Here is a 21,952-nt window from a genome sequence, read left to right on the forward strand (position 1 = left end):
TGGGACCAGTCCTAGTCAACATATTTATAAATGATCTGGAAAAAGGGGTAAACTATGAGGTGACAAAATTTGCAGATGATACAAGATTACTAAAGATAGGTAAGACCTAGGCAGACTGCGAAGAGCTACAAAAGGATCTCTCAAAACTGGGTGCTGGGTAACAAAATGGCAGATGAAATTTCATGTTGATAAATGCAAAGTGATGCACATTGGAAAGCATAATCCCAACTATACATATAAAATGATGGTGTCTAAATTAGCTGTTACCACTCAAGAAAGAGATCTTGGAGTCATTGTGGATAGTTCTCTGAAAACATTCACTCAATGTGCAGTGGCAGTGAAAAAATTGAACAGAATGCTGGAAATAATTAAGAAAGGGATAGATAATTGGACAGAAAATATCATGTTGCTGCTATATAAATCCATGGTACGCCCATAACTGTGTGCAGATGTGCTTGCCCCATCTCAGAAAAGATATATTGGAATTGGAAAAGGTTCAGAAAAGGGCAACAAAAATTATTAGGGGTATGGAATGGCTTCTGTATGAGGAGAGATTAATAAGATTGGGACTTTTCAGCTTGGAAAAGAGACGGCTAAGGGGAGATATGATTGAGGTCTATAAAATCATGACTGGTGTAGAGAAAGTAGATAAGGAAGTGTTGTTTACTGCTTCTCATAACACAAGAACTAGGGGTCACCAAATGAAATTAATAGGCAGCAGGTTTAAAACAAATTAAAGGAAGTATTTCTTCACACAGCGCATAGTCAACCTGTGGAACTCCTTGCCGGAGGATGTTGTGAAGGCCGAGACCATAACAGGGTTCAAAAAAGAACTAGATAAATGCATGGAGGATAGGTCCATCAATGGCTATTAGCCAGGATGGGCAGGAATGGTGTCCCTAGCCTCTGTTTGCCAGAAGCTGGGAATGAGTGACAGGGGATAGATTGCTTGATGATTACCTGTTCTGTTTGTTCCCCCTGGGGCACCTGGCACTGGACACTGTCAGAAGACAAGATATTGAGCTAGATGGACCTTTGGTCTGACCCAGTAGGGCCATTCTTGTGTTCGAACCAGCTAGTTAGATTATTATTATTATTATTATTATTATTGTATTTTTACACACAAAATTGCAGACCCAATAAGAAACACTTTTTACTTAAGGCTGGACTGAAAAATACAGGCAGACCATGGGTGTTCTGAAGATATCCATGGTTTTCATTCCTAGGGATGCTTGGAGTGCTTTGGGAGATATGCCCAAAGAAGAAGCCATGATAGCATATGTTGAAGAAATGAAAAAGGTAAGAGTAATTCAAATCTATGCATCTTCTAAAGTAATTTTATATTTAGAAGATTAAAAAAAAATAAAGAAATAAATTTGTTAGTTTCTAAGGTGCCACAAGTACTCCTTTTCTTTTTGCGAATACAGACTAACACGGCTGCTACTCTGAAACCTATCATTGAACAGTACTATAGATAGTAAAATTAAATGAATGTATGCCCTCTGAATGTTACCATAAGATAAATTGATAGCAAACAATCTCATAGGGTCATATCCCCTCTACCCACATAAAGCCCAAGAATTCTGGCCAGGCGTGCTGCTGGGGGTGGGGGTTTGCGGGGCTATAGCCACCCCAAAATTTGCCATTCTCTTTGGGAAGCTGGTTCATGGCTGGCATGGTGCTGGGGGAACTCACCCACTGCTAGAGGTGGCTGTGGCTGAACTAGGGTTGGGGGACAAGGAGCCTATCAGTGCTGGTTCTTGTGGGTCAGGAGTGGGAGCTGTGGCTGCTGCTGAACAAGCATTCAGGCTCCTGGGTGCTCGGCTTAGAGACAGCACACTGACGCACTCTGGCACACACACAGTTTCTCACACACTCTTCCTCCAACACGCTCTCCCAGTCTCTCACACACCGTCTCCCACTCTCTTGCCTCTGCAGTCTCTCACACTTGTAATATTATTGTTGTTGTTTGTAATTTCTTGGTACTTCCTACTGAAATATATATTCTCTGTAATTTTATTCTTTTCAAAGTTAAATTTAATTCTTTGAGTAGTAATTTTTAAAATGACTAACCTGTCGTGGCTGGAGTAATTATCATTATTACTTTTATTGCCATATTATGCTTTGTCATTCATTATTTAAAGTGTACGATCAAATAATGGTATCCTTCTAGAATTTAAATTTTGCTTGTACTCACCTTAACAATGCCAGTTCGAAAAAGAAAAAAAATTATCTAGAAACACAACTTTAGACACTGTAAAGTAACTTAAAATTTGTACAAAAATAAATGCAGTTCCAAGTCTGACACTAATAGTAATGATTGAGTTAAATATTAGAGAGTCACGTACATGATTGTGACTGGCAAACATAAGTGCAAAAATAAGTAGAAAAATAAATTCCTGTCTTAATAAAAGAGAGAAACTTGAATCATGTATGTGAAAATTAAAATAGTTTTTAGTGGAGTGAAAAACAGTTGATGATGATAGAAGCAATAATGGCAGTAATACAGTGTGTCTGTTAGAGAAAGTAATCAGATTTGATTTATTTTTATTTAGCTCTACTAAAGATAGTATACAAAGTATCAAACTTGTCTTTCTGATATCTGTGTTAAGGCTCAAAAACTGATACCTCAAGGCTTATGATTGGGAATATTTTGCTGTATTATCTCCTGATTGTTCTAAATTTACATATAAACTTAAAATATAGCTTTAATTGGTATTTGTGTATATATTTTTTTTCTTTATATAGGAATGAGATTCAGTGCTCTTGTCAGCTAATTTCTAAGTTATTTCTGCAAAAACCCTAGACTTTTCAGATGCCTTACTAGCCTCTGGAATCACAGTTAAAGTAAACATGGGCAGCAGGTATAATGGGGGAGAGCGAGGGCCTGTGGTGGAGTGGGGGTGGAGTGTGTGTGGGGGCCATGGCAGAAGAGGCAGGACAGGAAGTTAGCCTCCCCCAGGGGAAGCTTCATTGCCGTAGAATAAACATCCATCCCCCTTCCTGCCCACAGCCTCCTGCAGCTGCTGCTAAGGATAGACGACCAATCCAAAGTAGGGTTGCCAGGCATCCTTTTCGACTGGGTGTTCTGGTCGAAAACCGGGACCAGATGATGGCTCTGGTCAGCACCACTGACTGGGCCGTTAAAATTCCGGTCGGTGGTGAAGCGGGGCTAAGGCAGGCTCCATGCCTGCCCTGGCTCTTCGTGGCTCCCAGAAGTGGCTGGCGTGTCCCTGCAGCCCCTACGTGCAGGGTCGGCCAAGGAGGCTCCGCACATTGTCCCCACTCCCAAGCTCTGGCTCCACAATTCCCATTGGCTGGGAATTGCAGCCAATGGGAGCTGCGGGCGAGGGCAACGCATGGAACCTCCCTGGCCTCCCTTGCACCTAGGGGCTGCAGGGACATGCTGGATGCTTCCCGGAGCCACCTGAGGTAAGTGCTACCCAGAGCCCACACCACCTCCTGCACCCCAGCCTTGAGCCCCCTCCCACTTCCAAACTCCCTCCTAGAACCCGCACCCCTCCCACACTCCGAACCCCTCGGCCCCAGCCTGGGACCCCCTCCTGCATGCCAAACCCCTCATCTCCGGCCTCACCCCAGAGCCCCCAGCCCTGGCCAGAGCCCTCCTGCGCTCCAACCTCCTACCCCAGCCCAGTGAAAATGAGTGAGTGAGGGTGGGGAACAGCGAGTGACAGAGGGAGGGGGGAATGGAGTGAGCAGGGACAGGGCTTCAGAGAAGGGGTGGGGCCTTGGGGCAGGACAAGGGTGTTTGTTTTTCTGCACTCAGAAAGTTAGCAACCCTAAGTCGAAGGTATCCCAGTAATGCCTCCTACAGTACCTGTGCTCATTTAACCCTCTCTAGCGCTGAGGCCCTCTGCTCCAGAATGACCGCAGTGTGAGTTGTTGTATTATGGCTCTGAGTATCCAAATCTTCCAGATATCATACTTTGCTGTGTGCAAATGGTTATTTTTAAAATAACAGTATGTTCTCCAATTTAAAGTAATTAGTTATTAATATTATTTAACCAGTAATTTTTTTTTCCAGAAGTTTGCATTTGTTGTTGTTGATTGTTATTGGTTTGTTTATTTATTGGCTTAGTTTTGTTTTCTATTGATTTTCTGTGAATAAATGTTGCACCAGTTAGCTGCCATAGCTGAAGTTTAAAATGGATCTGTCTGTATATATTTTTGTTCTCCCATTTGAGGATAACATGGATAAAACGCACATGTATGTGTGCCAACAAAATGTATAGGGCAGCCCACCCAATTTTCTGCTTAGCCCACGTTACTCCCCTCACCCACGAGGTAGAGCCTTTGATTCTGGCCCTGTGCATAAAGGGTATGGAGTGGCAGGGCAGGTGAAAGTCGCCCACCTTACCCAAACACAAGATTAGTGATCAGCTTTACTTTGCAGCTTCCCTACCGTCAAGGCTGAAATAAGACTGAGACGAGTCACAGTGCTTCCCCCTCAATAGTGCTCACCTGTATACATACATTTTCAAAAGGACTTTCACCACACAACTTCTATTAAAATTTGTTGTGGCTAAAGCCCAATATGATTCTGAGGATTGTCCAGATTATGTGGGTAGTTTTTTTGTGAGGTGTGTGGAGGAGCAGCAGTGACATTTACATTTAAGTTTTGATGCAATTTTTTCAGTTGAGTTGAAAGCACAGCATGTAGATGTAAATGCACTGCAAACCAAGTTAGGCTGTGACAGTTTTAATTTTCTACAGCTGTATAAAAGAAAAGGTGGTAAAATCTCTTTTGCTAATTTCTAGCAGTGTATCTGAGCAGTTCACATGTTTCTCCCTTCAGAATATAGAATAATTTTTGTTCTGTTTATGCACAAAATGGATTGGAAACTCACTGAAGCTACTCTTTAATGGGAGTTTTGCTTTTTTGATAACTTGTGATTGGTTTGCAAAACTAGCTTTGATTGCTATTGTTGCCACCTGCCAGTCAGCCTGGAGTTTTGCATGGCAAGGGTTTGCCATGGCTACTGTTTCCTGCTGATCTGTGTGGGGCTTTTGCTTGCAGATGGTTTGCTGTAGCTTCTTTCGCCACTACTTGCTACCTTGCCTAATGCCTTGTCTGGGAAGGGCTTACCATAGCTACTGCTGCTGTCTTTCAGGAAGAGGGTTTGCTGCCACTGCTGCCTGCATCTTTTCCTGGAATTATTGCTTAAAAGGGGGAATTGGCAAAAGCCACCCAAGTGGATTAGAAAATTGCAGACTTGTTACTTTTTGTTGCCAGTTTCAGTATCTTCTCTGCCATCTCTGTTCTGCCGAATGTCTGTTTGACTGCACACCTTGCTGTGATATGAATGCCTGTTCTGGTGCTAGGGTGTGTTGGATTAGTAAACTGAAAACCTGATCCAGCTCCTACTGACTTCAAGGGAGCAGGGTTGGACCCTAATTTTCTGTCTTGATCATGTGATTTTTGGAATGTCCTTACTTTGATTCTGTCCCTCTGATTTGGGGGCCTTTTAGCTGTGGACAGTGGCAGCTGGTATATGCAGCTGGTAAATTAGAAGGGCACAATGGGCACCTCATAACATGGTGCTTGCACCCAGCCAAAAGAGGATAGGATATGTCAAATAAAAAGAAAATTATGTTGGAAAGGAGTTCCCTCAGTTTCATTTTCCCCAAGGAAAAACTGATTAAAAAGCACATTGCACATAATCACACCCACCTGTCTGTCAAACTTCTACCTGATTTAGTTTGAAATTGCTGAGGTAATAAACATTGGAGTTTGTAATTGATATGCTGATGGAGTCCCTTACCTACAATAAACAGTGCTTTAAAAATCCCAAAGTTGTTTTGCTTTTGGTTGAGATTATGGTCTATTATTTGGTGAATGGGGTTGCTTTATAACAGGGGTGGCCAATGTGAGCCAGAGAAGGAGCCAGAATTTACCAATGTACATTGTCAAAGAGCCACAGTAATATGTCAGCAGTCCCCCATCAGCTCCCGCCCCCCACTTCCAGCGCCTCCCACCCAATGGCAGCCCTGCTGATCAGTGCCTCTCCATCCCTCCCTGTACCTCCTGATCAGCTGTTTCAAGGCATGCAGGAGGGTGGGAGAGGGAGGGGAAGGAGTGAGGGTATAGCAGGCTCAGGGGAGGGGCTGGGCTGGGCAGGGGTGGAGTGGGGGCAGAGTCAGGGGTTGAACAGTGAGCACTCCCCAGCATGTTGGAAAATTGGCGCCTGTAGCTCCAGCCCCGGAGTCAGTGCCTATACAAGGAGCTGCATATTAACTTCTGAAGAGCCACATGTGGCTCCGGAGTCACAGGTTGGCCATCCCTGCTATATGATGTTAAAATGCAGAGTTGAACAGAGTGTTATAAAATTTATTTTGTGACATGTTATTGCTATATGAGTATTGCAGTGAACATAAGGAAATTTGGCACCAAGTTAAATAAAATGAATCGCTAATATATTGTTTCACAAGACATTTTATATTTTGGACTCGTACAGATTCTTGAGAGTATGCCAATGACGGAGAAAGTTGAAGAATTACTACAAGTGATAGGCCCATTCTATGAAATAGTAGAGGATAAAAAGAACAGAGCATCTGGCCTAACATCAGGTTTGGATAAATACCTCCTCCTTATTTTGTACTGTAAAGAATAATAAAAATTTAGATTCTCTTAACTAACTTACTTTTCATTCTCAGTTTAATTTCCATAAATAGTTTCTTAAAGCTAAATGTTGCATCTTTCTATTTCATTCCTTTACCATATGCCAGTCCGACTGGAGAAAGTCTCTAAATATTTAGAAGGTAGGAATGATAAATTTCTGTGTAAATCTGTTTGTTTCATTGTTTTATGTGCTGTAATTCACTGCAACACTTGAGACTTCTGGGTTTGTCACCTTTTAATTTTTATTTAAAAATAAAAACACTACAGGAAGGTCCAACAGCATGTTTGGAATGTAACGAAATATTTTCAATGCTGGAGAGGAAAACTTCACTGCAGAGCCTCTGTTTGCTGAGAGAGAATTAAAAAAAATATCCAGTTTCTGCCTCTCTATTGCTAAGAACAGTCTTTTAAATTCTGCCTTTCTTCTGCATCCTGCATGTGGGTATGTGCAGGCAAGCTGTGAACTGTAGTTGGCAGTCTATTTATTCTCTGTCATCCAGCTTGAGAAACTTTTTTTGCTCTCTTACAATTTTTTAAATTATTATTTATACCTCAGCACAAGTATGCATGGGATTCCACAGACAAAGGACCTGTAATCTCCTCCCCTGTACTTGCAGTCTGCATTGCCCAGTGCTAGAGTTCAAGGGAGAAGGGATTAGTCTAACAGTCTATGAATATCTGACAGGTGGCAAACCTAGTAATTTCATAGTTATGTAAAAAGGCACTGTGGCAACTATTATTTTACAACATTGTTGTAGTTCATGGTTGATTCTGTGAAAATGTTTTGATAATTAGACTGTTGAAACATTACAAGTAAGGTTGTCTGTCTACATCTTGGTTTAAGAGTCTAAAACCTAGCTAAAGCTTTAAGATAAAGTTGGATATATGTGGCCTAGGTTTGGAACAATTTTTAAAAAATTGATCTGTTCTACAGTTTAATTTTTATAAAAATAATGTGACAAACTAGTTTAAAATGCTTTTCACATTTTTACAACTCAGAAATAGCTTTGATTAATTGCCAGGGTTTAAACTAATCACTTATATGTTCAAATAGCTTTTTCATATTTTAAAGAAAATAATAATGGCTGAATTTTTAAATGGCCACTTTAAAAGCAGGGTCACTTTTTTCAACTAAAACTGCATATGCTTCAGGTCTGGTATTTATTTACCCTGCTTGGCAGCTCGATTGACAGGCAAGATTGTAACAGAGTATCTGCAGATTCAGGACAGTGATCTGCATAATAAGGATTGACTCGCTTGGAATCTATGGTACAGAGTGCCAAAAGCCACTTTTAAAAAGCAGCTAAATCTAAACTAACAGAATCATAGAAACTTTAAAGACAAAAATAGACCAATTGGATCACCCAGACCAAAATACAATGGATCCTGAATTTGTTACTCCAAAAAGTATATTTTGTTAACATTAGTGAAGCAAACTAACCATATCAAGAAACTTCAAAGTTGAACTTCAAGTTTCAGCCTTATCTGGCTCTATCAATATTGTAACAGATGTGGTACATAGCATTTACAAATCTGAAACTCTGTGACATCTAATTACTTTAGCATAGGTTTAGATAGATTCAGAATCTTAATAGTGGATTTCTTTTCAATTTTGTCACAAAATTATTACATTGGGGATGTGAAGAAATCCTTCCCTCATTCCCACCCCAGTCCACTGAAGAAATTAATATTTTAGTAATAAGCTATAAATACCAGTTAGTACTTACAATACTATTCTTCTAATAATCTGAATCCAGTGTCTTATCTTTTGGGCCACTCTGCCTTCTTTGAGTCCCCCCCACTCCATTTTTCCTGCATATTAATTTTTGTACTGTTCCCCTTTGAGGGAAAACTCAGGAAGCTTGATAACAGCAAAGGTAAGGTTTATTCCCCGCACTCTTTCACCAAGCTCACATTTTTTCTCTCTTTCCATCTTCTTCCACTTCTCGCTCTCCTCCCATGCGTCCTGGGAATTGTAGTTCCTGTACTCAAGGTTATAGGACCCACCTAGGAACAAAATTTACACACACAATCTGGGGTTGCTGTGTGCACCTAGATAGCTACAATACACAATCCCCTTTAGAGTAATCATTGTAAAACTTTCAATAGTTGCATCCAAACCATCACTTAAGTCCAGTAACAAAGTTTTCCAATCTTTATGGCAGTCTCCTTTGTCTCACACCTCTGATACCCGGAGAGACAGGAATGAGACTAGAGGAGGGAGCAATTTCTACTAGTATAGATTATCCATCATCGCTATCAGTGTCATTGATGCTCTCTGGTCCAAGGTGGAAATTGTGATTCTCTTCTTCAGTGGCTAGCTGATGAGCTGTGGATAATCTTGAAATATTTCATTTCTTTATACAGCAGAATCTCCTCAGATTTCTGTTAGCTGCAGATGACATGAATATTTTGAATGCCCTTTTTTGACTCTGCATGGCAGCTTCACATGGACAAAATTTTCAATTTAAAACTTGAGGTTTAGCACCTTTCTTATGATCTACATACTGTCTGTATTTCTCCTTTTTGTTCTTAAAACATTCATGAATAGTTTTACCTGAAGGTTTGGTTGAAAAAGGAGACTGTGTAAGCATTTGACAGATAGTAAGTCATGTATTGGCCTTACATCCTCTAACAGTTTGAAGGGTGATACTCCTGTTGAGTGTGTACTGGTCCTGTAAGCAAACAGTGTTTCACATAAAGTTTTTTTCCATGGTCTCATTTGCAAACTGGTAAATTAAAAACTTTCTTTAACCAGTCTGTTCATTCTCTCAAGTACACCATTAACTCTCTGCTGGTATAAAAAAAACTATTTTGTGCTTGATACTATTGCTACTGAAGTAGTGTTGCATTTCAGCAAAGGTTAATTGTATTCTATTGTGAATTATCAATTCCTTGGGAAATCCTTCTTGGCTAAAGACTGGTCACATGAACTTAACCACTATTTCAGCAGTAACCATTCCAGTGAATGTAACTTCCAGCTGCTTTGAATGATAGTCTACCATTACTATGGCAAACCTTTGCATAACAGGGTAATCTTCAGATGATCCCATTATGTTGAGCTGGTTTCTCCCATGGACAGTTAAGATAGTCAACTGGTGTTAGAGGGATGCTGAAGGTTTCTGTGACTTATCACTACTAGCACAAACCATGCAATTCTTGATTATTTTCTCAAACTGCTCATCCATCTCTGGCCTCCAGAAGTTGTGTTGCAGTTGTCTTTTGGTTGTACTCATTCCCAGGCTTCCTTCATGTGCCAGGAGAATCAGTCATTCTTTCAGAAGTGTAGGCACAAAAGACAGTAAATTCTCAAAATCTATTAATTTATAAGGGGCAGCTTATGTTATATGTTTCTACATGGTTGTAAGTGTTCTGATGTCATCCTCCTGTAAGGCCATCCATTGACTATGGAAGTCTTTAGGTCCTAAAGTGCCTTGTCTTCTCTCATGGCTGTTGCTCACTCTGAGACTGTGATCATTCCTTGAGATTTGTGCAGTGACAATCCATTCATCTTTCTCTATTGCATCCTCATGATAAGATGTGGCTCAGGACCATACTCACAAGCATCTGTTGTGACAATCATTTGCTTCTCAGAATCAAAGGGTCTTGGAGTTGGCTTGGTTGAAATTGCATGTTTGATCTTGTTAAAGCTTGCACACTTCATCCCATTCAAACATAACATCCTTTTTTAGGAGATGATGCAAAGGAACTACTTTCATAGCAAATTGCTGTATAGACTTTGAATAGTATTTACACAATCCAAGACGGATCCAAGTTTGTCCTTATTGTTGGGCACTGTTGCATCACAGATAGCTTTCACGTGGTGTGGTTTTGGTTGTATGTCCTAGTTAAGTCACTGAGTTGGTACGGAATTGACTTTTCTTCTTGTTGATGGTAAGTCCATGTCATTGAAGTTTTTCTATAACCTTGTTTAGGATGAGATCCTGTTTGGATTCATCTTTGCCATACATTACAATATCACCTTGAAAGTAACGTCCCTTGTCTCTCCAGAGATCCAATGCATCGTTCTCTGGAATACAGATGCTGCAGAGGCTAACCCAAGTGGCATCTTTTTGAATTGGAACGGACCTTCTGGAGTGATGAAAGATGTGTACATGTGGGATTCTTCCGTTAAGGGGATCTGGTGGTAAGCGAAGAATAAATGAAGGGTTATAAAGACTCTTGCCTCTTTAAGTTGAGCACCATTTCACCAAGGTTGGGCAGAGGATGACAATCCAGAACAGTGTTGAAGTTTAGATCTATGAAATCCACAAATATGCAGATAGCACCATTAGGTTTCCTCTTGAGAATGAAGAGAAACCCATTCTGATAAATCAACTAGTTCAGTGATATCTGCTTTACATAATTGTAGAATTTCCTCTTGGATGTCTCTGTGCAATTGGTATGTTTAGCACTTTATGCTGCATAGACATTGCATTGTTTTTTAGCACGATTTTGTGCTTGAGCGTTTTGGCAACATCTTTGGTATCCGTGAAAACTTCTAGAAAATCAGAGATGATTTCTGGTTGTAGCTTATCCTCAGTTTGCAGGACAGGTTCTCTATTATTCGATCTAATATAATCTGAAGATCCCTTTGATTACATCCTAAAATAGAAACTCCCTTTTGGGTACATAGATTTTTTTTTTTTTTCCCTTCTGCATTATGGCCTTTGTACTCAAGGATAGTTGTAAAATAGCCATTGATGTGGATGGGAGATCCACCATACCCTCTGGGGTATGTGTCTGGAGAATGCAGCTTGGGTTGGTAGCTGGCACAAAGCACGATGCAGAATTGGTTGGGAACTACAGTATAAGGCAAACCAGAATCCACTAATGTCATCGTTACATGGCCAGCAACTCAATGTGGAGTGGTGTGATAATCTCTTGTCACGTTCAAAACATCCTTGGGATTCAGTTTGCTGTCATCTTCATCTGTGAGAACTCTAGATACAACATTGTCAGCAGACTTTAGAAAAATGTCTTGTTGTTGTTGTTGCACTTCTTGCATTCTGGCTTCTTGGCAGAATAGCCTTGAAAATCTGCCTCTGACCAGGGTCACCGCACCTGTAGCATTGGTAGCAATGTGGTGTGTGGGAGGGCAAAAGGCACTGAGAGTGTAGACTAAGGAGCTTTCCATACTGTCATCTTGGACTGCATTAACCTCTGCAGGCTGGAAGACATCTGGCGTCATGAAAAGTGATTTAGCATGATTTATGGTGCTCTTCGCTTGTCAGGCAATTTCTATGATTTTCTCCAAGTAAGGCCTTTTATCATGAGGAGTTGTTCCTGAGTTTGGAACTGTTCATCTTCATGACAATTTGGTCTCTGATTATTTCATCTGTAAAACTGGCAAATTCACAGGTTGCATTCAGCTCATGTAATGCAGTTACATAGTTGTTGATGGGCTCGTGAGGCACCTGTACTTGGGAATAGAACTTGAAGCATTCAACCACATTTAGTAGAAGATTAAAATGATCATCCAGGGCACAGAGAGCAGCATCATATGGAGTCGCATCTTGCAGTATGTCAGTAAAAGAAGGGAGATGCTTGAAGATTTGTTGCCCATCAGGACCAAGGCAATAAAGCAATAAGCCTTTCCGCTTTTCTGGAATGTAAGTAGAAGTTTCTATAGCAAGCATATAGTTGCTGAAGTAAGAATTCCATTGTTTCCATGGGAGCAGAGGATCTTTTGGGATACGTATGAAGATTGGTGGAGGTGAAACTTGTGTCATGGTAATAAGTATGGTGGAGGCAAGTTGGAGACATCAAGTGATTTGAGCAAGGAAAATGGAGAAGAATTTGCTGGTAAGAAATGCTGGTCACAGAAATGGTTGACTGGACTTGTACTTGTTCTTGGTGCAGCTGGGGTATTCAGAACTGCCGAGGAATGCTTTAGCTGTGAAAAATGAGGACTATGGAAAAAATAGACACTGCCCCTTTAAACTTGTCTTTTCAGCAAGTTCAGAGAGTAGCAGGCTACAGGCCGATGGAGTTTCCCTGTGAGCAGCAACAGCATCTCAGAGCAGCAGGGAATCATGAGGCATTTGGATAAATTAGAGCAGGGATTGGCAACCTATCAGAAGTGGTGTGCCAAGTCTTCATTTATTCACTCTAATTTAAGTTTCGAGTGCCAGTAATACATTTTAATGTTTTTAGAAGGGGTCTCTCTCTAATATATAACTAAACTATTGTTGGATCTAAAGTAAATAAGGTTTTTAAAATGTTTAAGAAGCTTCATTTAAAATTAAATTAAAATGCAAATCTTATCAGTTTAGTGTGATCTTTGCCCTTGCTTTTCCTTGCTGAGTTTTCCAATGTCTGGCACGTATTTGGATAGTTTAAGCTGCGCACAGGCTTCTGAGTGATCAGTTGTCCAAGAGGGACAGAGGACAGATTTCATGTGTGAAAATACCTGTTCACACAGGTATGTGGATGCAAATGCTGAAAGCATTGCAAACGCAATTTTCTTCATAGTTAAATTTCACTGGCAGGGACGTCCAGCAGGTCAGAATAGAGGCCCCATGCTCTCTCTCAGTAGCTTTAAGTGAACTCTGCAGATCTCCAAACTGTGATACCCACAATTCTGAGCTTTTTAACTGTATGAACTGCATTTCAAAATCTTCAACATCCATCCAGTGAAATACAGCAAATCCGAGTCGCTTTCGTTGAACTTTTCCGGTTTAATTAGAAACAAAAGCATTGGGCCAACTCGCTGGAAATCTTGAAATCTGTCAGAAAATTCTGATTCCAGTTCTTGCATGTACATTCCAATCTCATTGACACTGACAGTGCAACGTGTCGATAGCTCTTTTTTATGTGTTGGAAGTAGCAGAAAGTTGACATTCAAATATCCCAAGAAAAAACTTCTAGTTTTACAGCAAATGCCTTCCAGGTTTCATAAAGATCCAGAACCGTTTGCCCTGCACCGTGGAGATGAAGGTTGAGTTCGATTAGGTGAGTGGTGATGTCAGTCAGAAACGAGCTTACACAGCCATTTGTCATCGTCCAGTTCAGGGTAGTTTTGTCCTTTTTCTGACAAAAAGGCCTTAATTGCATCAAAACAGTATACAAAGCGCACCAAAACCTTGCCATGACTTAGCCACCAAATGTTGCTATGAAATGAAATGAAAGGACATCTAACTTTGCTTTCTTAGGAGCTGACATTTTGTCAAATGTGCACCTCAACTTACAGTGGGGAGAAAAATCACGACAGACGGCACGCACAACATCAAACCCAATGTGCTGTTCCACGTGACGTGATAATGATGTAAGCAGCAAATCAGGACTTAAAAAAAATCCCAGTACAGTGGTGCTGGAACAATTTTTAAGGTGGGCATGCTGAGCTGTGCCTCCTCTTGCCCCTGTCTGCATCCCTCACTGCCCCAGGCTGGGGCCAGTGGGCCACAGCTGGGGGCGGCTGCAGAGCCCCAGACTGGCGGCTGGGACCTGAGGATGGCAGCCGGGACTCGGGCAGCTGGGACTCCGGGTGGCAGGGGGCCGGGCAGTGTGAGTGCCACTCAAAATAATCTTGCGTGCCGCAGGTTGCTGACCTCTGAATTAGAGTTCTGTTCATCTGTGGTTCTTCTATGCTCATCGCCAGTTTCTTTTGTACTTGAACCTCTTTGAGGAAAACTCAGGAAGCTCAATGAGTGGTTAAACAATTGCAAACAAAGAGTAACTGTTAATGGAATGATGTCAGATTAGAGGGAAGTTTCAAGTGGGATTCCACAGGGATCTGTTCTGGGCCCAGTGTTGTTTAACATCTTTATTAATGACCTGAATGTAGGAATACAGAGCATATTGATGATAAATTTGCAGATGACACAAAGCTTAGGGGGGTTTGCCAACATTTTGAAGGGACCGAATGGCTAGGCAGCAGTTCTGCAGAAAAGGACCTAGGGGTTACAGTGGACTAGAAGCTGGATATTAGTCAACAGTGTGCCCTTGTAGCCAAGAAGGCTAACAGCATTTTGGGCTGTATAAGTAGGGGCATTGCCAGCAGATCGAGGAACATGATCATTCCCCTCAATTCCGCATTGGTGAGGCCTCATCTGGAGTACTGTGTCCAGTTTTGGGCCCCACACTACAAGAAGGATGTGAAAAAATTGGAAAGCGTCCAGCAGAAGGCAACAAAAATGATTAGGGGACTGGAACACATGACTTATGAGGAGAGGCTGAGGGAACTGGGATTTAGTCTGCAGAAGAGAAGAATGAGAAGGGATTTGATAGCTGCTTTCAGCTACCTGAAAGGGGGTTCCAAAGAGGATGGATCTAGACTGTTCTCAGTGGTAGCAGATGACCGAGCAAGAGTAATGGTCTCAAGTTGCAGTGGGGAGAGGTTTAGGTTGGATATTAGGAAAAACTTTTTCACTAGGAGGGTGGTGAAGCACTGGAATGCGTTACCTAGGGAGGTGGTGGAATCTCCTTCCTTTGAGGTTTTTAAGGTCAGGCTTGACAAAGCCCTGGCTGGAATGATTTAGTTGGGGTTTGGTCCTGCTTTGAGCAGGGGGTTGGACTAGATGACCTCCTGAGGTCCCTTCCAACCCTGATATTCTATGATTCTATGATAGAGCTAAAATTCAGAGGGATCTTGATAAATTGAAGAACAGGGTTATAGTCAACAAAATGAAATTCAATAAAGACAAATGTAAGTTCTACACTCAGGGAAGAAAAAACAAATGCACACACACAAAATGGGGGATAACTGGTTTGGCAGTAGCACTGCTGAGAAGGATCTGGGAATTGTGATAGATCACAACCTCAACATGAATCAGCAATGGGATGCTGTTGCAAAAAAAGCAAATTTAGGCATTAGCAAGGAATAGCATGCAAGTCATTGGAGGCAATAGTACTGCTCTACTTGGCACTGGTCAGGCCTCAACTGGAGTACTGTGTCCAGTTTTGGTCACCATTGTATAGAAAGGACGTGGAGAAACTGGAAAGGATCCAGAGGCAAGTGACAAAAATGATCAAAGGGATGGAATATAAGCCATATGAGCAAAGGTTGAAGGAACTGGGTATGTTTCGTTTGGAAAAGAGGAGACTGAGGGGGGGACATGATAGCAATCTTCAAATACTTGAAAGGCTGCTATAAAAAAAGACAGAAAAAAGTTGTTCTCTCTTGCCCCAAAGGGCAGGACAAGAGGCAATGGGTTCAAACTACAGCATCACAGTTTTAGATTAAGTCTCAGGGAAAAACTTTCTAACTGTAAGAACAGTGGCACAGACTGCCTAAGGAGGTTGTAGAAGCTCCTTTGCTGGAGGTTTTCAAAAGGAAGCTGGATATCCATCTGTCTTCAATGGTTTAGACTCAACAAATCCAACATCTTGGCAGGGAGTTAGATTAGATGACCCTTGCTGTCCCTTCTAACCCTGTGGTTCTATGATAACAGCAAGGAAAGGTTTATTCCCCTCATTCTTTCACAGAGCTCACATTCTTCCTTTCTTTTCCTCATTCTCCCTCTGTTCCTCCTTGTACCCAATGCATCCTGGGAATTGTAGTTCCTGTACTCAAAGCTACAGGAACTACCTAGAAATAAACTTAGAAATACAAACTGGGGTAGCTTCACCTAGCTAGATGCAACATTTAATCTCAGTACTAAGGCAGTTATCTTTATCTAAAAACTGGACATGTCTCCCTCAAAGGCACATCAATGTAACTCTTGAATTAGTAAAAAGAAAAGGAGTACTTGTGGCACCTTAGAGACTAACAAATTTATTAGAGCATAAGCTTTCGTGAGCTACAGCTCACTTCATCGGATGCATTGAGCTGTAGCTCACGAAAGTTTATGCTCTAATAAATTTGTTAGTCTCTAAGGTGCCACGAGTACTCCTTTTCTTTTTGCGAATACAGACTAACACGGCTGCTACTCTGAAACCTGTCTTGAATTAGTGAAAGATTGCAGCAGAATCATGGTCCACAACTTTGGCTTGCCAGGGTGTTTCCAGTAGCTCATTGATGGCCTCTGTTACAGCAGAGTTTAAGCTTTTGACTTTTTTTTTTTCCCATTGAAGTTTCTGCTCCCTGTACTTGCAAAGGAAACTTTCCAAATGTGAACTGCTGCAGTACTGTCTTACTGTACAGAGGATTCTGAACTGTGTGAACTCCCTCCTCTCTAACTGAAGAGTTAACTCTGAAGCCTGAAACTAGTTTAAATGACCAGTAGTAGTATAGTTAATCAACATTTATCTAATATATTTAGACAGACTGCACAGAAGATAGTCTATTAGGTCTGTGGAATACAATCCACAGCCTTGTGCTAGTACCCTTTACCTCTGGAGAAGTGGAATATCAGCCAGAGTGGGTAGTGGGAGGAGAGTAGACAATCAGACTTCGAGGTAGAGAGTATCTACCTCTGCAGTAGATAGTCTGAACAGATCAAGGAATCAAAGCAACATTTATCCTGGGAAGTTTGTTTATGTTGAAGGCTCATTCTGTCGCAAACTCTGCAGGGCTCTGAGTATTCCTTCCTCTGCAAGTATTAAGTCACTTCTTGACTATCAACGGTCCACAAAAATATTTTCATTTATATGAAAATGCTAAACTTCAAAGAAGAATGTGAACTCTTTGCTTGCAGCTGTTAGGGTTTTAAAAGAGAGTGAGCAACTATGCTTGCAGCTGCTGTAGCAATAGAGGGCAGAACATTGGTGAAGGACCTCTTTGTTTTTAGCTGCAATATAGCTACTTCAGATAAATTACTTTCCATTTTCTGACTTCCGAACAAATGCTCAAAAAATGTGACAGTCAGCCCTATGTTTCTATAAAATCATGCATGGTGTGGAGAAAGTGAATAAGGAAGTACCCCTTCACATAACACAAGAACAAGGGGTCACCCAATGAAATTAGTAGGCAGCAGGTTTAAAACAAAAAAGGAAGCACTTCTTCATACAATGCACTGTCAACTTGTGGAACTTGTTGCCAGGGGATGTTATGAAGGACGAAAGTATAACTGAGTGCAAAGAAGAATTAGGTAAGTTCATGGAGGGGTAGGGCCATCAATGGCTGTTGGCCAAGATGGTCAGGAATGCAACCCCATGCTCTGGGTGTCCCTAAGCCTCTGACTGCCAGATGCTGGGACTGGACGACGGGTTGGATCATGCAATAATTGGCCTGTTCTGTTAGTTCCCTCTGAAGCATCTGGCATTGGCCACTGTTGGAAGACAGGATGCTGGGCTAGAAGGACCATTGATTTTGTGACCCAATATGGCCATTCTTATGTTCTAGTGTTAAAATAACATTGATGGATGGTTCAGAGACTTCCAGAAGGACAAAAGAGATCAAGTTTTTTGAAGATTCGCTTCCAGCTGAGGCTGAAAAAACTGAAGTCAAAGATTAGCTAGAATTGATTCAATTACAGTGATCTGATCCAGGTTTCGTGAAAGGATTTTTTTTTTTTTTCAATTTTCTGCAAATGCTGGGCAAGTGACAGATGTCCAGAGTTACAAAGCTAACTCATTACTATAACCTTCTTTGAGACTACTTATTTGTGAACAAGGCTTCATATTGTGAATCTGAATAAATCCAAACAGCACCTAATCAGCTCAATTTCATAATGTTCATAGCCACCTCAAAGATTTAGCCAGATCCTCAAGAAATAAGCTTCAGTGAAGCAGTCTCCTGATTGATAGAATTTTCCCTGTACCCTGCAACACATTGTCTGTTTAAAATGCTATTTTTGTACACTTACTGTGCTTTATAAATTAAAAATACCTGTGCCTTTACATTAATTAAAATGCCATATAAATCTATATGAAAATTAGGTGTGGACTTCAGTGCTGCTAGAGGTTGTGCAACACATGGTTGTATAAGATCATGAAGCGCACTCACCTTTACGCTCCCCTTAGAAGCAGAACATACCACTGTACTACCATTCGGTTCTGTCAACCTGAAGAATACTTGTCTTTGTGGGAATTTGTCCAGATTCCAACCATTGACATAGCTGCACCAATACAAGCTCCTACCGTAGGTAAGGGAAGTCATGATTTGAACTGTTGCAATATACCCAAGTTTCTGGGAACACTGGTGTAAATCACAGCTACCCTTGCCTGTATCACAAATTTGCATTGATGCAATTACAGTGGTGGCTGTAAAGCTATTTTTCTACATTTAATTCAGTATTTAGGCTTTAAAAATCCTAGGTGCTATAGTAATAATAGTATTCACTGAAGTCCTGGATATGCTTGGAGAGCATATCTCTGGCTGGAAGACATTTCTGCACCAACAGCTGTGTAGTCAAGCCTGGAAGAGAAATCCCACTTGAAAAATAATTTTTTTCTCATAACATTTATTTACCTTTTTTCTAATGAAACTTGCTTTCAGAAGGTAGTAATAATTGTTTGCTTTTAAGTAGTTGCATTTTTCAGAAAGCCTTTCATGTCAGTTGCACCAATATTAGTGCTTTCAGTGTCTCACTTTCCCCAGCTTGCTTTATTGTGAAACATCCTCCATCTCTTCTTTGTTTTATGTTTGATTTATTTCTGCAGTGTTTGCCATCAAACATGCTTGTTTATAATTGTTTGTTTTCTTAGGATTTTTATGATAACCCTATGGCTATGACATATGTCATAAATATAAAGGGAAGGGGTTAAGAAGCTCTGATACAGTACTATAAAATCCTCTTACCTGTAAAGGGTTAAGAAGCTCAGCTAGCACCTGACCAAGAAATGACCAATGGGGGGACAAGATACTTTCAAATGGGTTGGGGGAGGCTTTTGTCTGTCTGTGTGATACCTTTGCTGGGAACAGATCAAGGATGCAAGCCCTCCAACTTCTGTAAAGTTAGTAAGTAATCTAGCTAGAAAATACGTTAGGTTCTTTGCTTTGGCTTGTGAAATTCGCTATCCTGGAGGAAATGTGTATTCCTGTTTTTGTGTCTTTTTGTAACTTAAGGTTTTGCCTAGAGGGATTCTCTATGTTTTGAATCTGACTGCCTGTAAGATTATCTTCCATTCTGATCTTACAGAGTTGTTCTCTTATCTTTTTTTGTTCTTCTAATAAAGTTCTGTTTTTTAAGCATCTGATTGGGTTTTTTGGGTCTTAAAAATCTGAGGCTGGTTTGTGCTCATCTTGTTTATTCTCAAGCCTCACCAGGAAAGGAGGTGTAAGGGCTTGAGGGGATATTTTGGGAGAAGATGTTTCCAAGTGGTCTCTTCTCTGATTCTTTGTTAAATCGCTTAGTGGTGGCAGCATACCAGATTTTAACCTAAGCTGGTAAAAATAAGTTTAGGGGGTTTTTCATGAGGGTCCCCACATCTGTACCCTAGAGTTCAGAGTGGAGAAGGAACCCTGACACTATAACCCAAGAAAGAAGTATTTATAGGCTTTACCTCTAAGGCTTTACCAGCAGATGAGAGCAATTGGAACCTGTGTTACCATGGAGTTTATAGATGCTTTAGCAGAGTGGTTTGGATGGGAAACTGCACCACAGCAGAGTAACATGTTCAGAGGGGGAATAAAAATTTAGGATTGGTGAGTGAGGGATGTCTTTAAACCTCAGTTTCCTCTTACAATTTAGAATTGTATTCAGTATATTTTGTCAGGGGTAGTGGTAGGAAGGCGGTTAGCATTTAATTTGTGAATTAAAACCTTCCAGTATTATGCTGTTACTCTCTGCAGGATGAGCTTATTACAAAAAAAAGGATTAAAGGCATGATTAGTGGAAGTCAGAAGGGTATATTCCAGTTTTGGGCACCAGTGGTGCAAATCTCAGCTTGCCTTGTCTGCACTAGGAGGTTGCACTGATGTAGCTTCAACCACAATGGCTCCAGTGTAGTAAGGCCTGAGAAACTGAGCCTCACATACTCTCCAATTCTCTTGTGTGGTATTAGAGAATATTTCACTGCTCACATTGTGTTTGTGCTATAACAATATGTTAAAATATAAAAATAAACCGCTTTGGAGAAAGTGCGAAGAGGAAAATTTCATTCTTCCTCCTTTCTCTTGCCTTATTTAAATGTTTAAAAGAGAGTCTAATATTTTCCTCTTTCTTGCCTCAGTTGCCTGGCTGTTTTCTGCTTCAGGGTGTGCTGAGTAAACAATTAGTGTCATTGTTAATAATCAGTCACTGGCCCAAGATTGTATGTCTAGAACCAGCTGTTCCACTCACTACTGGAAAGGCTGATAGTCAGAAGCCCCTTCATCTAACATTAATAAAGGAGGTTTAATGAACCTATGCATATACTGTATAATATATGTGCAGAGCATTACAGTTTACAGATCAGATTTGTACTTGATTAGCTCTGGTATCATGATGTGAAAGCATAGGTTTCTCTAAAGGCTGTGCTTATGAAGGACAGCAAAAATTACAAAATAGTAAAATGGCCTATATAGAATAGGCAATAGAAAAGAACAGATGTAGGTAGTTCTCTGTTTGATTGGTGTTGGAAATGTATCCAGTCAGCATGGGGTAAAGTGCTTCATGCACATAAGCCTTATTGTAGAAGCAAAAACATGACTCTAATCGGGGCCTCAAGTATGTATGGAAAAGAAATCATCTGTGTAACCCATGAGTCTGTGATTAATCTAGGCATTGTAAAAAGCCCTTTAGCTAGTAAGCCTGGGATAGCTTTGTTCACCTATTGCAGGGGGAGCAACTTTTGATGCAGGCTACTCAGTCGTAGATTGAAGTGCCTGGGGTATAGGTGACCCAGGGATCCAGTTTTCTGTTGCTTTAAAACAGACCTCTCTCTCTCTCTCTCTTTTCCCTCACTCCTTAGTTTTTCTGTTGCAAAGCATGGAGTGCAATTGTGGCTCCCCCCTCCTGTCCATCTGGGTGCAGTGGACCTTCCAGACACAGATCACATCTTTCCCACCCAGAAGGGATTTTAGGTACCTACTTGGTGGTAGTCTGCCCTCCATGGGATTGGGGGAGGGGGACATTTCTGAAAGTCCAACCCCCTTTCTGTGAGAGGGAATGGCACAGGTAAGGGAGGAGTGGGTGTCCCTATTCTCTGCACTTGGTGAGACTAAAAGCACAAATGTGATACAGACTCAGCTATTGCCTCTGAATAGCTTTGTTGCATAGCCGTACAGGTATTTTTATAACAAACAGCCATTCCTACAGCAATCATAGCAACAAAAAGCTGTTTGTGGATGCTCAAAACCAGTGACTAAAACGACATCAATGTGATTGACCAAATAGCTGTTTGGAATTCAGATAAGTACTTTTGTAGTATAAGAACAGCTCTGGATGTTCCTCAGGTGCAGGAGGAGTGTGGACAGGATTAGTCTCCAAAGATTTCAAGGGTATAAACACCAAGGAGGGAGAGTGATTATTTACTATATTATAAGGCAGTGGTTTTCCAACTTTTTTT

At 41.0% G+C, this 21,952-nt stretch overlaps 1 protein-coding gene across 10 annotated transcripts in view; it reads left to right on the forward strand.

The window, feature by feature from the left end:
* ACBD5 (acyl-CoA binding domain containing 5) overlaps positions 1-21,952 on the forward strand; it is a 54,120-nt gene that overhangs the window by 6,719 nt on the left and 25,449 nt on the right. For 4 of the 10 annotated variants that reach the window (XM_043509493.1, XM_038388572.2, XM_043509495.1 and 1 more), the window contains 3 exons: positions 1,227-1,299; positions 6,477-6,588; positions 6,748-6,780. In XM_043509493.1, the coding sequence (XP_043365428.1) occupies positions 1,227-1,299; positions 6,477-6,588; positions 6,748-6,780 (218 nt within the window). Of the gene's footprint in view, positions 1-1,226; positions 1,300-6,476; positions 6,589-6,747; positions 6,781-18,076; positions 18,607-21,811; positions 21,885-21,952 lie in introns of those variants that run through there. The other 6 variants (XM_038388574.2, XM_043509501.1, XM_043509496.1 and 3 more) reach the window with 5 other exon arrangements.

This window comes from Dermochelys coriacea, chromosome 2 (assembly GCF_009764565.3).
Source record: "Dermochelys coriacea isolate rDerCor1 chromosome 2, rDerCor1.pri.v4, whole genome shotgun sequence".
NCBI lineage: Eukaryota > Metazoa > Chordata > Testudines > Dermochelyidae > Dermochelys > Dermochelys coriacea.